Source organism: Armigeres subalbatus, chromosome 2, assembly GCF_024139115.2.
Source record: "Armigeres subalbatus isolate Guangzhou_Male chromosome 2, GZ_Asu_2, whole genome shotgun sequence".
In the NCBI taxonomy this organism is placed as follows: Eukaryota; Metazoa; Arthropoda; class Insecta; order Diptera; family Culicidae; genus Armigeres; species Armigeres subalbatus.
In genome coordinates this window covers 143,337,931-143,354,609 of record NC_085140.1, presented here as the reverse complement: position 1 = coordinate 143,354,609, position 16,679 = coordinate 143,337,931, and the positions used below count along the sequence as shown (strand labels likewise).

The 16,679-nt window shown below is 40.4% G+C and overlaps 1 protein-coding gene across 2 annotated transcripts in view; it reads right to left on the bottom strand.

Annotated features, from left to right (window-relative positions):
* LOC134210927 (potassium voltage-gated channel subfamily KQT member 2-like) overlaps nt 1–16,679 on the bottom strand; it is a 685,380-nt gene that overhangs the window by 113,871 nt on the left and 554,830 nt on the right. For both annotated transcript variants that reach the window (XM_062687367.1, XM_062687366.1), the window contains 2 exons: nt 6,447–6,517; nt 3,744–3,871 (listed from right to left, as the gene is read on the bottom strand). In XM_062687367.1, coding sequence (XP_062543351.1) covers nt 3,744–3,871; nt 6,447–6,517 — 199 coding nt within the window. The remainder of the gene's footprint in view (nt 1–3,743; nt 3,872–6,446; nt 6,518–16,679) is intronic.

Below are 16,679 nucleotides of genomic sequence, written 5' to 3'. Positions count from 1 at the left end.
ACTCCTGTGGTATGGTCCTCGCCTTAAGCCATCTTTAGCATCTTCGGAGAGCAGCGCGTCAACGACAATAGGTCCTGCATCAAGGCCACCAATGGATACCCCGTTGTCTACTGTTCGACTGGTTCCGGGTTGCTGGATCAACTTACACTAAAACTGTTCACCTGTCCATGTTTCCTTCGTCGATCAGTTTTTAACCTAATTTTACTTAAATATTGATTACTAGTTCTAAGTTTTATCAATTTTAGACTATGCCTATGGAAGGTACAAGGTTGCACCTGAGGGTGGTCATTTTAAGTCCCCTCCCCCTTCCAAGTGCCCCTGGCCTTGGAACTTACGACAAGTGAAGAACTGATTCAAATATCAAAATTCACACAAATAAAGGGAAAAATGAAGAAAGATCTGCCGCATGCCTTATTTTGGTGCAAAATGAAAAAGTATCCTTCTACGGGTTCCCTGGGGGTACCTTGCAGGTTCCAAGAGTGGTCAATGTGGTCGAAAATTGATTTCAAGCGCATAACCATCCATTTGATGGAAAATCACGAAGAAAGAGTTGCCACACGGCATATTTTGGTGTAAAAACGGAATTGTCCCCTTCTACGGGTTTCACGGGGGCACCTCATAGGTTTCAAGAGTGGCCAATGAGGTCGATAATCTATTTCAAGCCCATGACTATCTATTAGGTAAAAAATCACGACGAAAGAGCCGTCGCACGGCATGTTTTGGTATAAAACCAGAAATGTTCCCTTCTACGGGTTCCTCGGGGGCATCATGCAGGTTCCAAGAGTGGCCATTTTGGTCGGAAACTCTCTCATGGACCATACATCCCCGTTTTATGAGAATCTATGAAGAATTAGCCATCGAAAGACATATATGGAGCGATTTTTATGCTCCCCTTATATGGCCGATAAGGTCCCCGTGGCCATTGTCTCTGAAACCAGCGTATAACCACATTAGCATTAGCATTTAGCAGTTCGCACAAATTCGTAGGGGGTACAAGCCAAGACTATTGTATGAGAGTAGCATCACTTTCATCCGTTACCACAGATATTGATTTGGGACTAATTACTAACTCTTAGATGGAAGCAATGCACTCTCCAATAGTCGAGATCTGTGCTGGCCACGTCCTTGCGAATTCTGAGGATGGATTGTTTGACACCTACTTAAGAAAGATGCATAGAACTCTACGACCTCTCATAGGTGCCACGGGAGGTTTTGGGATTGCGTGGAAGGTTATAACAGGTTATAACTAAGATAGAAATACAAAGTAGGAAAGGGACGAGCCAGGAATTGAACCCATGACCTCCTGCTTATAAGGCAGAAGCGATAGCCACTAGACCACCGAGCTCGTCTTCTGAAACCAGCGTATCACCACATAGCCACAAAATTGATTCGGTTACAATTTGACTATTCTATAAGCATTTACATTTCTGGGTCAATATGAGCAATATCTTATTCGTAAGTTTTTCCTAATATCCGAAGAAGGTTAAACCTGTAGATGTGTTTGTTTGTGACATACTTTGCGGATGGCCCCATATTGGCATATTAAAATGATTTTTGAGATTCTCTTGATTCTGAGTAAATTCTGGGAATCATGAAGAAATGAACTAATTTTATGCTTTTGAAAAATATCTTGTATTTTTTCAAGAATATAGATGCTCATGTACTGTATTTGTAGCTCACGATTTCAGAAATCGACAGGTGACTGACGTTAGTTAATCGATTGAGAAAATTCAGTAATCAAAAATGAAAATAACAAAGATATTCGTTGGATCGGGATTAGCTTGTAGCTTTCAATTATTATTTGGTCACAAAGCAGTTGAAGTTGTAATCAATATTGATAGAAATAAAAATATAAGTTTTTTTTTTCGAAAATCTGATATATTTTTGCCCCATAAGTTTTTTTTTTCGGGAGAACATGGGCCTCCCAGGTGGCAGGGTAGGTAGTGATAAAATGTGAAGCATAAATAAATGCTTGTATAAACGACCACATGGAGACGCATGGTGCATCAATTTTTATGACTAATCTTGTTGTGCAAATATCATGACATCTGTTAGTTAATTATTGAATAAAACTGGCATTAAAAAAATCTTTCCTAAGCAAGTTTCCTAGATTTCGAACATGTTCATGAACTCTGCCATGAACTTTTGATAAGGATGGTCCGTACACTTTCGAATATATATATTTTTTGAATAAAAATGGGTGACTTTTTAATAAAATTTCTAGTTCGCCACCAGCTTTCGAATATAAAATTTTGTTTAAGACTTTCTAAAACACTACCAGAATCTCAGAATTCATTCTTCGAATTACGTGGTGTGCGATTTTACTAATAACTACAAAACATCATTTTGGTTTTCGTAATTGAACCTTCTTCCCTGGGGGCAGATTACGTGGGAATATTAAAAATGAGCATCATCACATAAAAATACAAGTATACACCCCTGGAAATAATTATAATACCAGCGCTGATTTTCTTAAAAAATGCTCAAGTCTGAGCAAGATGATTTTCTTACAAAATGCTTATGTTTGTCTAGCAAATAGATTAAGGACATATTTTGCATCCCAGCCTTAAATAACCTAAATTTTCAAATAATGATTGTTATTGATATGCAATTCATGTTTTTTAAAAAGCAACGCTTTAGTTGGAAATAATTATAAAGCCACTTCACTTGTATGGAGCACCATATGTAAGTGGTTGCTTTAATCGCTAGAACTTCAAACATGGCCATTTTTAAGAAAATCAGGAATTGTGTTATAATTATTTCCGGAGATAATTATCTTTAACTATGAATATTTCTTCAAGGATAGACACATCTTATGGAAAATTGACCAGAGCAGTAGCAACAGTAGCAGTATTATTTGTAGGTATTAAGCCAAATTTGATTATTATGAGCGGGTGAACGTAATTAGCGGCAAGCGGATCTAAGGTTCAGCACTTTGTGTTCCCCACAGTATGTACATCGCAACCGGCTGCGACGACGATATACGGTGAGGTAAGGTAGCAGGTATATCACTTCAAGTCGATCACAAAAGTTAACGCAACGCAAACGGAAACCAAAAACCGTCAAAGGGAAACATATATTCTACAATTTTAGTGATTCGTAGAAGAGGACTCACTCGCAGGAGTAGACGACGCGACGGTGCTGATTCAATGGAAACCGAAACCGGAAATTAAAAGTTTCAGGAAACAGAACATCGTATCTGCTAATTCAGCTGTTGTTGCAGTGTTATAGCAGCCCCATTTGCTTGGTGGGTGGATTGGCAAATCCATTAGACGTGGCTGGATGATGTCCGCCGAGAGAACATTTAAACGCAAGACAGGAAACATACAATCCCAACACCAACAAAATTATCCAAACGTATAATTGGAAACGAAATGCTGCAACGGAGGTTGTATTTTTGGATTACAGGAAAAAGGAAAGGACAAACGAAACATAAAGTTGAACACTGTAAACCTATAGTTGACAATAGAGCAAAAGACGGTATTGAAGTATATCACATAGACTTTCAAACATACTTGCTAGGAAAACTTTCAATCAAAGAGTTGCAACCGTTTGCTTTACACACACTGATGCGTTGAGTTAGTGACAATGAAGAGGTATGTTTTAGTTGGGTGAGTAGTTAGTTGAGTAGTTAGACCATATAGCAAACAGTAGTAGTGTACTGTAGGATGTTAGTTTGATAACTGATTATTATTGCTACAGAACGAAAACTATGGTGGGCGCACTGCCCGGTGAGTCTGTACCTAGTTTGAACATTCTTCACTCGGCCGAGCAGATCCACATGTCCTGCTGCGTACTGTTCCATGACGTCTTTCACGTCGTACGGTTTTAAGGCCTCTTTGAACTTTCGTCGCGCTACAAAGTACTTCATCTGGGGGGATACGAGGCGATTGGTTTTTGTTTGGATCGTTTGTGTTTTATATGTGAGTGGGAATGTGTCGTTTGGATTCGTATGGTAGAACGATTTCACGTCCCATTTGATTTGCGAGCAATCCAATTCGAACGGTGTGTGTTGGGTCATTCCGTAGATGGTATCACAGATTTTTTTTTCATTTCAAGAAGGGAATATACTCGTAAGTAATTTAGATTTGTGAAAAATTAAAATTATTTGATGAACGAATTTTGCATAGAATATTATGTTGATTATGATTAATATGAAAACCTAAGCTGCCAGGAATCGTAGAAAAACGTTAACAAATAATCGTCAACTATGATATTAGTTACATACTTGTGCAATACCGAAATGGGTCCTCATACAGCCTTTTTTGTACAAATAAATATCCTCAAAGAAGGTCAGGTGAGGTAAATATTCTTTTTCACCTATATTCCTCTATCTGTACCCCTACCTTGTACAAAATAGCAATTTTATCTACCACGTCCTAAATCCTGACGAACACTGATTCTCTTTAAATGTCTATCCTTCCCCGTCCCCTTACCTTCCGAATATAGGCTAATGAATTCCTTAATCCCCAACCCCGAGCAGGGATGTCGGTCTGTCTATTTGCATTTCTAAATAGCCTGAGAGTGGGTTTTTAATTGAGCTTGCCCAAATCCGGCCAGTTGATCAGTCCTCCACTCGAAAAGTATGTAAAACCGTTTTTACGCTGTCCTCATTCCTATAGCCTCAGTGAAACATAACCGAGGGAACCCATTCGGCGGGTATCCAGCCCTCCCTGGCAGCTTGGTTGTAATGATGCCTGGAAGATGTAGGTCACGTGTTGGGAGGATAAGTTTTTTTTATGGATTTTTGAATTGGACCATTTGGGGGAATTCCCAGCTAGTGGGAGTGGGGAGATAGGTGAAAGGATTGGAATTTAGCGATGGAAGCCTAGCTTTTCCCTATCTAACAAACGCACGACAGTACACATCGTATCTGTTTGGTGGTTAGGGCGCGACATGTATTATTGAGCTGCTTTTGTACTAAGAATAATTTTTTCGGTCAGAAACTGTCATTATAGATAGATGTTGAACGCATTTTTGTTGGATAAATAACTCTAATAATTATTAAAAAAAATTATCAGCACATAATTTTATTCCTAAAACTCTCTATCAAGAGCCACGACTACTACAGGATATTTGAACGGAATGACCAGAATAAGCTTAGCAACGATAATTTTTTCCAACTTGAAGTAAGTTCAAGTGGTTGGGGCCCATTTACAAATCACGTAACGCTTTAGCGAGTGAGGGATCTATCGACGTGTTACGGTCCTCACAAACACCCAAATAAATACAACAAAACAAACAAAAATACACACAGCCGGAGATGACGTTTGGCCGATCTGGTCATTTAGCTAAATATGTCGTTTGACCGAAAAAGTCGTTCGGTCGAAAATGCCGTTTGGCTATAATAGGTCGTTTTGCAGAACAGGTCATATGGTCTATCGAGTCATACTGTCGGAAATATCGTTTGCTGAACGGGTCATGTAATCAAAAATATCGTTTGGCCAAAATCAATCGTTCAATGTGAAAATTTCGAAGTGATTGATTATGTGAAGTGATTAATGATAATTAAGAAACAAAAAGTAAGAAACTTGGTCTCACTTCTCTTTCCTAATTTCTCACTTTTCAGTTTAAAAAGTGAGAAGTGATAAATGATTAATGAAAATTTGGATGCGAGATGGCTCCTTTTTCATTTATCATTTCTCACTCCTCAATTCTCATTTTCATTTCCACTGAGAAAACTGAGAAATGCGAAGTAAGAATTGAGATATAAGGAATGAGAAGTGAAAAATAAGGAGTGATAAGTTAGAAATGAGCAGTGAGAAATGAGAGCTTCTCTCACTTTTGTTTGCACACTCCAAACTTTTCGCAGTGAGAAGTGAAAAGAGTGAAAAGTGATATGTCTCACTTCTCATGTTTCACTTCTTATTTCTTATTTCTTACTGCTCAATTAACATTAAGGAATAACTTTTACTATTCATTATTGTTCGGTCAAATGACATTTTAGGCCATATGACACATTCGGCAAACGACATTTACGGTCGTATGACCCGTTCAGTTTAATGGCATTTTCTGATAAATGGCCCGTTCTGCCAAACGACTTTTGCCGCCAAATGACCAATTCGATCGAAACACATTTTCAGACGTATGTTCCTTCCAAATAAATGACAGTTTTGGCCAAACTGTTTCCGGCATAAAAATCTTTTTGTCCAAGCAGAGTTTGACTAGATGACATTCGGCCTAACGTGGTATTAGGTCAAGTGGCATTCGGCCAAACGACCCTTCCCCCTTCTTAATTCCGCCCTATTTCTCTTTGCTGATTGGACAATTGGATGCTTGGTACTTACAAAACTGCTAATATTTGAAAATGTTAATTGTCGCACCCTACACCCACCCTTCATATGCTTCTAAAAAGTTGTACTGTCGTGCGTCGCGATATCCTGGATTTGGGATTCTTTGCCACACATATGGAACACCAACGCTCTAGGGAACATTTTTGGACTTACCTTTCGGATGAATCGGATGGCCCCCTTGTGCTGGTTTGTTAGCTGCACACATCTCGGTTCCTCGTCTTCATCTGATTCCGGATGGTCCGGGCGGTGGTTTGGTTGGTTTGTTGACACCGGTTACGGTGTGGTGGATCGCAATTCAATTAGAATTTTCCACACCCGTAAGGATTATGCCATCGACCGTCACAGCCATCGTCATCATCATCATTACAGGTACCGTTGCATGGTAGAAGGTGGTTCGGTTGTTATAAACCGAAACCGTAGAGAAACAGAGAGGAAATATTAATTAGAAATTAAATTACGAAAAACACTTCGAACTGAGTACGACAACGTATATCTAGATTTAACCTAATTTATTGCTTTACAGAATGGCGGCATCGAGAGGAAATTCTTCGTTTGTTGCAGTCTTTTACCGAGATTTGAGGTCACTGCATCTAGTTACGGGTCACGTACGGTAGTGGTGACTGTGCACGACCGTTCTGAGGCTCAACCACAAACGAGTATTCGATTGGCTTTATAGTTATAATTGTTAGTGGCTGTGTTGCATCGATAGGGTCAGAGGGAATGTGGCACGACAAGATCTTCTCGCAATGTTTTTGGTAGACCGAGTTGGAATTTCCTAAATCCATTCAAATCAATCGTGATTATTAGCACATATGAACGATAACGGGCTTCTGCGGTTTTGGATAGTAAGCATGCTGGGTTTGGACTAGACTTTCAAACGTTATGTTATTGAAATATCAAGAAGCTGTCTTTAAAGCATGTATTGAGCACTGAGATGCATGGTGGTTACTGCAATTGTGGATTTTTAATAATTTGAATTTTCCTATCAAAAAGTTTTTACTGTAGAAGTTGTGGAACTCTTTATTTTGAGCTTGAATTCGCGATGTTTTGTCTTCAAGAAAAAGTATCATATTTGTAGAAAGTCGTAAACGTCTAGAATTATTACCATACCCTGGAAAGCTAATTTGCCTCCAGAGTCTTTCGAATATATGTGGAAAACATAAACGTAATAAAATGAGCTTCCATTTACTCCGGCAGCCAACGGTAGACAAAAGAGCAAAACTTCCCATTTATGATACCGAGAACCACAAAGCACAGCCCATCGGAAAACCACTGCCACCGCATTCTAGCTGGAGAAACTTTGTATCTTGTTTTTTTCTTTCATATAATTGGGAGCTTTCTTTAAAAAACTTGAATAAAACATACAAACGAAGATACAATGCAACCAAACCACGTTTGCACACCCTTACTGTGGCATGTAGGAGCGACCAGCATTTTGTAACATAAAAAGGTAACAAAGTTGTTTTGCACAAACTGAAGCCATCCCGAGGCGCAGGCTTTTTTTATCCTGCTTTCCAACCGCGACTACGCCACACCACAACAAGATTATTTTATTTTTAATTGAATTCTTAATGCCCAGTAGCTTTCTCTGGAAAATAGTTTCTACTTTTTGTTTTTACTAACCGCGGTTTTATTACGTGCTGCATTCGAGCCTCGTCCGAAATAAACCGTTAAATTCAGATAAAACCTTTTTTCTCGAGATGAAAATAGAATTAATCTCTCATGAGTTATAAAACTGTGGAAAAATTTTTGGGCAACGGCATTCGACTGTAAGGGTACGACGCAAGCTCTGACTAAATTATCAATAAAAGCATAAAAATGTGGCACATGTGAACGGCACTAAATATAGGATTTCGCAATTTGGCCCAGCAGAATAAACAACTCTTTAAGAGTAATAAAATGAAGCCATATCTTACTTACTTGCTCATGATCTCAGGTGACGTAAAAACGTTTCAACCCACATTTGAGGATTAAAATGCTTTAACTTAGCGACGTTGTCCTCAAATTATTACCAATGCATGAAAAAGTACGATGGCTTTTACCTTACGTCAACTCTAGATCAATATTTGAAAAGGGCGTAACAGCCAAAATATATAGACAAAGAACTACAGGGAAATTTGGCTGTTGCGTCCTTTTCAAATATTGGTCTAGAACTAAGAAATCATGGGCATTAAAAAAGTATAGCCAATTTTTTTTCTCCTATAAAGCAACTCAAAATGTCTCCAATATTCATAGTGATGCACATTACTTGTGCATGCATATGCAATTTATTGGAGGAATTCTTTTGGATTTCTGTGCGATTTTTTTCTCTGGATTCTCCAGAAATTTCTTCTAAACTTCCTTTGAGAATTTGCCTCGAAATTTCTTAGTTTTCTCTCATGAAATTCCGTTGGGGGTGCCTTCTGCAATCCCTGCGAAATTTCACTTGGAGCTCCTGAGAACAATTCTTTTGAAACTGCGTTGGCAATTTAATTTGAAATTGGGCTTAAAAAAAAATAGATTAAAAAAGAGTGTTTATAGTTCAGCCTCGGGCTGAAAGTCTCCTAAATAAAGACAAAAAAAAAAAAAAAAAAAAAGAGTGTTTATAGAAATTCTTCGGAGTTCAACCATCGTCCCAATTTCTCCGATATGACTTCGAAAATTCTGTTGTAAATTCGTTCTGGAACTCCTAAAGACAATACTCGTATGATTAGGAATTCCTGGAGGATTTCTTACGATAGTAAATTCTAAAATTCTTTAGAAGTACTTGCTGCAGTAAAGTTTCTTTGAAATTATTTCAAAAGATTTTTATATTTTCTTTTGGAAAAGATGTTTAATTTTGATACACATAGTTAAGTTTGCCAATTAAGGTGTTTTTTAGATGTTGGGAAAAAAGATTCGGCTACTGGTGGGACTTGAACCCACACTATTCAATTAAGTACACAGACGTATTACCAATTATACAACAGCTGCCCTTGCGAGAAGTTGTGCCATAACCAGCCAATAACGATGAGATATCAGTCAATTCCCCGTATCCATCAAATGTACTTTGGCAATTTTTTTGTGTGTAATTGGTAATACGTCCGTGTACTTAATGGAATAGTGTGGGTTCAAGTCCCACCTTAAATGAAAAACTTAACTATGTGTATCAAAATTAATCATCATTTCCAAAAAAATAAAAATCTGACTTCCCTCACGAGTCTTTAATCAAGATTTATATTTTTTTTCGGAATTTCGACTTGAAACTATTTCTAAAACTCATTTAGAAATTCTTCCTGGATTGATTCAGTGATTCTTCTTAGAAGTCCGTCGGAAATGATCCTCTCTTCAAACCTCCTGGAGGCCACGATGACGGTACGACGCCGCCCAATGGGAAGCCTATGACAATCACTTCCGATGCGCTATAGAAAACAGTATTCCATTCACATAACCCGAATTGGGCCAGATGGTCTTGAATGCTGCTAGGGCGTCTAGGCCTTCCCATTCCTGAAAAGTCACCCAAGAAAGGTAAGTGCGTTGCAAACATACAGAGAAAAAGAGGCCCTGTCATTGGTACGGAAAGCATTCATTCCGCTACCAACGATAATGGTCTGCGACTTGTAACCTTTGCTGCTGCTAGAGGGATGGCAATAAGCAGTACCTACTTCGCACGTAAGAATATCCGCAAACACACCTGGCAACATATCACTTGCTCACAGATAGACCCCGTGCTGATCGACGCACAACATTTCTCGGATGTTATAGATGTAAGGTCCTTCAGAGGTCCGAACATCGACTCGGATCACTATCTTGTAGTTGCAAAAATTCGGGAGTGATTTTCCAGCGTCACGAATTCACGAAACAACAGAACGATGCGTTTCAATATCCAACGCTTATCAGTACCACCAGAAGCTGGGAGCGGATAAGATATGCCACTGGATCTGGTGAAGTCAACAGATTGTGGGAAAATATCCAACAGCGCAGGAAGTGTTAGGCACTGCACAGCGACGCCAACGAAATGGTTGGTTTGATGAGGAGTGCCAGCGAGTGACGGACGAGAAAAATGTTGCTAGGAGTCGAATGCTAGTGACTTGCTGGGGAATTTGCTGACAGACAAAACTATGATGGCAGCCAGGTGGAAGGAGCACTTTGAGGATTTGTTGAACGGTGAAAATGAAGGGGTATAAGGGAGTAGGATGGACATAGTCGGCGACGGTCAAGCTATGGAACTACCAACGCTGGACGAGGTCAAGAAAGCTCTAAACGAACTGAAAAACAGTAAAGCTGCTGGGAAGGACGAGATCCCGGTAGAGCTTCTCAAATACGGAAGTGAGCAGCTGCATCAATCAATCCAACACATTATCCAGAAAATATGGGAGGATGAAGAACTGCCTGCCGGCTGGTTGGATGGCCTCATATGCCCAATCTATAAGAAAGGGCACAGAATAGAGTGTGTCAATTACAGAGGGATCACCCTTCTGAACTCGGCGTACAAAATCCTGTCGCGTATCCTGTTTAACAGACTTAGACCGTTTGAGGAGTTCTTCGTCGGCGGTTTTCGTGAGGGCTTATCAATGACGGATCAGATGTTCAGCCTGTGAATGATCTTTGATAAATTTCGGGAGTATAACTTGCAAAAACTGTTTCTTGGTTTCAAAGCAGCGTACGATTCAGTGAAGAGAAATGAGCTGTGGCAGATAATGTCCGAACATGGTTTTCCGGCGAAACTTATTAGACTGATACGTACAACGCTGGATGGCTCGAAATCAAGTATTCGGATTGCAGACGAAGTGTCAACCTCGTTTGTGACCTTAGACGGGTTGAAGCAGGGTGATGCACTTTCGAATTTATTGTTCAACATTGCACTCGGAGGTGCTATTAAAAGATCTGGCGTGCAGAGGAACGTCACTATCATCATACGGTCACATATGCTCCTGGGCTTTGCGGACGACATCGACCTTATTGGAACCGATCGCAGGGCAGTAGTGGAGGCTTGACTGGAGGCTTGAAAAGACGTATTGCTGCTGCGAATAGGGCCTTTTACGGATTACGTAACCAGCTTAGGTCCCGCAACATGCAGACTGAAACGAAATTTGCTCTATACAAAACTCTGATTCTACCAATGGCCCTTTGTGGACATGAAGCATGGACATTAAAAGAGGCGGACGCTATCTGAGTTTTCGAGCGAAAGGTGCTGCGTACAATACTCGGAGGGAAACTAGAAAATGGTGTGTGGCGCAGACGCATGAATCATCAGCTGTACCAAGTATACAAAAAAGAAAATATTTTGAATCGTGTAAAATACGGCAGACTTCAGTGGGCTGGTCTCTTAGTGCGAATGTCGCAAGAAAGAATAGCGAAAACAATATTCAATAGAGAACCAGATATGAGCCGGCGACTTCGTGGAAGGCCACGAACACGCTGGCTGCTCGCGGTGGAATCGGACCTGGTGACCCTGAACGTTCGGGGAAACTGGAGGAACATCGCCCAAGATCGACTATTATGGAGCTCTACAATACGCCAAGCATAGGTGTATCGACGCTGTAGCCAACCAGGTATCCAGGTAGGTACCAGAGGTTCATAACCGCCACCTCCTATTCACTCGAGAACTTTCAAGCTCCGCTGAATTTCTCGAGCTCTCTATTCAACCAACCTTTCTCTGCAACTTAGAATGTTTTGGCCCAGGTAGAATACGGCACTCGATGAAGCCTTTCCATTCCCGATAAAGCCCTATTCCCGGATTTAGTCAACCGAGTCTGGTCGGACCAAATCTTTCCAGTGGTGGCTCAGCCTTCTTCTTCTTCTTCATTGGCCCTACATTCCAACTGGGGCTTTGCCTTGACTTGAAAGCTTTTCTTTGTCCGCCAATGCATGAGTATGCTAGTTAACCGTCGAATAAGTGAGAAACTCGTACCCGACAGAACTATTACTTTGGCAATCTAGGAATCCCCTTTTAAAAGGAAAATACGCTAATTTGGTATCCCTTTTTTTCTTCGAGGGGAGTGCATCAAGCTGGGGAAACACATTATCCCCTACCGTAATATGTATTGTTCAAGAACTCGGCATCTCCATCGACCGTGCCTCTTTTCCGTTCAAATAAAGTCAACGTCATGTTAATCAATACGATTCTATAGCCCAACAGAGGTATCCGTCTCCGTGTTGGGCAAGAAATTATAGACAGCTGGCTTCTGTGTGGTCTTGAGCCTACCCGCACTGCGTACCGCAATCTCCACAACAGACCCCAATTTTCAACAGCAATGGTCGAAGCATTTTCTGTCTCCTACTCTCCACACCTGCCGAGTCTGCCTGCTCCGAGGAGATGTCTGCCACTTCGCCACAGCGTTCTGGATGCTATATGCTTCAAGGCTGCTTTCTTCGTCGCTTCTGCTGCCGGTTAGTCTCTCACCTATTCAGCATCGGAATCGCCTCGAGTTACAATAAACTTTGCATTTGGAAGGTCCCTAGGTTGAACCTGATGCTGGGTCCGTTTCAGCCCCCCTCCTTTTTGCCAAGTGCCCATCTAACCTTGGTTCCACTAGACAAGTAAAAAACTGATACCTATATCAGTATTCACGTTAAGAAAGAATCAGCATTTCTTTTGAATCTTCTTAGAACTGTACTTGTAAATTCGAAATCCCGAAGGAGTTCCCGGATAAAACTTCGGAGTATTTGCCGAATTATCTCCGATGATTTTTTCATTCCCAATGAGGAAGTTCTGGGAGAATTCCTGAAGGAATTCCTGGAGGAGATCCGAATGACTTTCTGGAGGAAATTTTTGGAAGAAATCCCGAAGGAATTTCCGAAAGTGTTTCTGGGAGAGATTTCTAGAGGAATTACTGGAGGAATTTCCAGAGGAATTCCAGGGTGAATTCAAGGAGGAATTCCCGGAAGAATTCTCGGAGGAATTCCCGGAGGAGTTCGTGAAGTATTTTTTGAAAGCCCGCAGAAATTCTTGGAGGAACTCCCGGAGGTATTCATTTCATTTATTCAGCTTCTAAACAAATAACACTGAATCAATAATTTGGCGTCACAATACACGGATCGAGGCCACATCTTTCCATCCTTGGTTGCGCCCTACGTTCTTGGTCCGTCTAACGGACTCGCTAGACTACACGCTTCTTCTACCTGCACATTCCGGCTCGCGGTACGGAGCCTTCGCAGTAGAACTTGCGTGTTTCTTGATAACGACACAGCTGTTCCATCTCTTCGCACTCCGCTTCTTCCAGGTGACGTTTCTTCTTCTGAAAGAGCTTTCCCTGTTATGGCGGGTCCCTTGGTGCAGCGCGACCGTCCGCGCTGCGTCCTTCTCTTCCAGAATCTGTCCGCACTCTACGTCGAACCAACCGTTTTGTATCCGCTGCATCGATAATGGCTGCTTGAAGTGTGCTCCAGCAGTCGTCAAGGAGGGCCCCATCGAACTCACCTTCTTCAAGCGAACCTACCTCGAAAAGCTGCACCTATTCAGTGGCGACATCAAGTGGCTTCAGTCGCTCTAGGTCGTACCGCGGCAATCGACCGATTATTGTTGATGACGGATAGTTTTGGGCGCAGTTTAAGCATCACCTGATAGCGGTCAGAATCGATGTCAGCGCCACGATATGTCCTGACGTCGATAATTTCGAAGAAGTGCCGTCTGTAAATCAGAACGTGGTTGATTTGTGACTCTGTCTGCAGTCGTGATCTCCAGGTGTAAATATAAGGAAGGCTGTGCTGGAAGTAGGTGCTGCGAATGGCCATATTCTTGAAGGCGGCAAAATCAAATAGCCGTTTTTGTTCAACTGCCAATGGGCTCTGAACTGTCCAATAGTCGGTCTGAACTCTTCCTCCTGGCCAACCGTTTAACTTTCCTATGACAATTTTGACGTCGCGGTTTGAACAGCCGTCATACCCATTTTCGAGCTGCGCGTAGAATGCGTCCTTATCATCATCAGTGCTTTCGTAGTGTGGGCTATGGACGTTGATGATGCTAAAGTTGCAGAACCGCCCTTTGATATTCCCGATGGAATTCTCTGAGGAGTACTCGAAGAAAATCTCGAAGGAGCTCCCAAAAAAGTTACTGTAAAAATCGCTGAAGGAGTTCCCGGAGGCATTCCAGGAGGAATTCTCGAATAAATTTACAGAGAAATTGCAGAAGGAATTTTCGGAAGAACTTCAGAACAAATTCCAGAAGTACTTGAAAAAAGAATTCTCAGAGAAATTTCTGGAGGAATCGCCGGAGTAATTTCTGAATATATTTTTGAATCATGATCAAGAATTCGAAAATAGAATATTTAAGCAGCAATCAAAGCATTTCGGATCCTCAACGCATTCTCCTGAATTTAATTAATTTTCAGAAAAAAATGCGGTTTCTTAAAAACAATTATCTTCCCAGGATTTTCTCCCGAATTCTATAGACATGTTACAAACCTAAAATCTCTTAAAAAGTTAGGAAAAAAATACCAATAGAGCATAAATCTTATGTTTACTGATAACTGTAAACATTCTTCGAACGTTGTGTTATAAATTATGCATAGATCTAGAAAATGGTAATACGTTACATTGATTTTGATAAACTTTGTCACACTTGTGATAAAATTACACTTTTCGACGTAATTAGTGGACATTCCCTTTTTTCACCCACCCAAACCCAACTTACAACAACCGTTTTACCTGTGCAAAATTAGACCGCTTATTTTCTTTTGGTTATCTTAATGTTTATCAGCTTCCAACCATACATCTCAGCGATCGTTTGTAGATGTGAAACTTCAGAAAAGTTTAATTGGATTCTGCAAGTCGTGCTGCTGCTGTTTATTCCGGTTCGGGTGTACCACGGCGACCAGCAGCTGTTAGATCTATTGCCGGCGCTGTTGCTTTCTGTGCCGGAGTCGAAGAATTTCCTCTCTAGCCACACACAATGCTTATCTGACTAATTTGTTCTTAGAGTACTGATTTTTTTTATTGATGTGTTCTTTTATTTCTAGGATGCAAATGGTTTGAATCTAACAGAAATCTGAGCTGTACAAACACAGCACAAATGTGGTTTGGAGTAGTTTTGTATAGGTATAAAGTGTGATTGGAGGAATAGTTGCCCAGGTGTTCTGTTATGAAAATATTTCATATTTATTGCTCAATCGTGTGTCAGTACGTGATTTCTAGCACTCGCTAACAGTTTTCCATTCATGACAATTCATAGTTTTCTATTTTTTGTTGCTGCATGATTCGGTGAGTGAAAACTAAACATCGACAACAACGGTGTATATACAAAAGAAAACCATGCATGCATTCACCGTTCCTGGAAAACACTAAAAGACAGGTAGCGTCATGCACTTTGTACACAGGTTTCAATCCTACTACCGAGTTACCGTGGTGATTCATTTTGTGAACGATTTTTTTTTCTTATGAATATTGCAGAGTGGCAGTTAAATGTGATTTATGGAAAACAGCGCCAATAACAGAAAAATGATGTCTCCAATTAAATGATATTTCAATATTTGAATATTGAGTATAATATACGTTAAGGTCTTGCAAAAATATGTTTTATCCGAAAGTGAAACTAATTTTATTCAAGATAGAGAACGGATGCTTCTTGACTCTTCATTTGAAAAATGATTCTTTTAAAAAATCTGCATAAAGTAGATTTCAAGTACCCAAAAAGCTTTAAAAAAATTCCCTGATTGGCACAAGTTAAATAAAATATCTTTTATACTTTCCCTTTTATATCTTATAAGCCGGTTAAGTAGCGCATGAATGAGATTTTGCAAACATATTACCAACAACAAACATTGTTTTTGATTCGCAATAATACGCAACATGGAAATAAATCATTCACTAAAGAATGTATCAGCACGGTACTCGGGATAGATGACAATGAAGGTGTATCACACATAGAGGTATGCAGTGATGAGTTTCGGTGATTGGTGCGGGTGGATGAAGGTGTGAACGAGCTTGTGATTCCACTGGAGTGCTTTTGCCGATTACTCTTACGCGATAGCGGCGATGGTGAAGACTGAAGAGGTGTTTTTCCTCGCATCGTTTTGGTACATCCTTGGTGTTTTCATGTGCACTTTTCTTGTCTTAGGGGAATTTGAGGGTGTTCTTTTTTTTTCGATGTTACAGGGCAATGGCAATACGGATGCGATAAGGGAAGGATGCTAAAAAATTCACTAGCAAATATGGAAGCGCTCGCAGGATTGTACATGCCGAAATCGGAGGGAAAAGGTACTTTAGGTTGATCATTCCAGAACATACTCATCGGAAATGTGCTAACGGCACTGTGAAAAGATTATTGAGAGCATGTAGTGCTTTTATGATGGGATTGTTTTACGCGGTGGAGAGTGGCAGTAGGCTTCGGTGAGCCTATTTTTTGTGTTAAAAATTTCAAATGCGTTGATTAAAAAATCCATGTGAGAGATGGGCAGTTATTGTTCTTGTTATTAGTGATATGTTTTT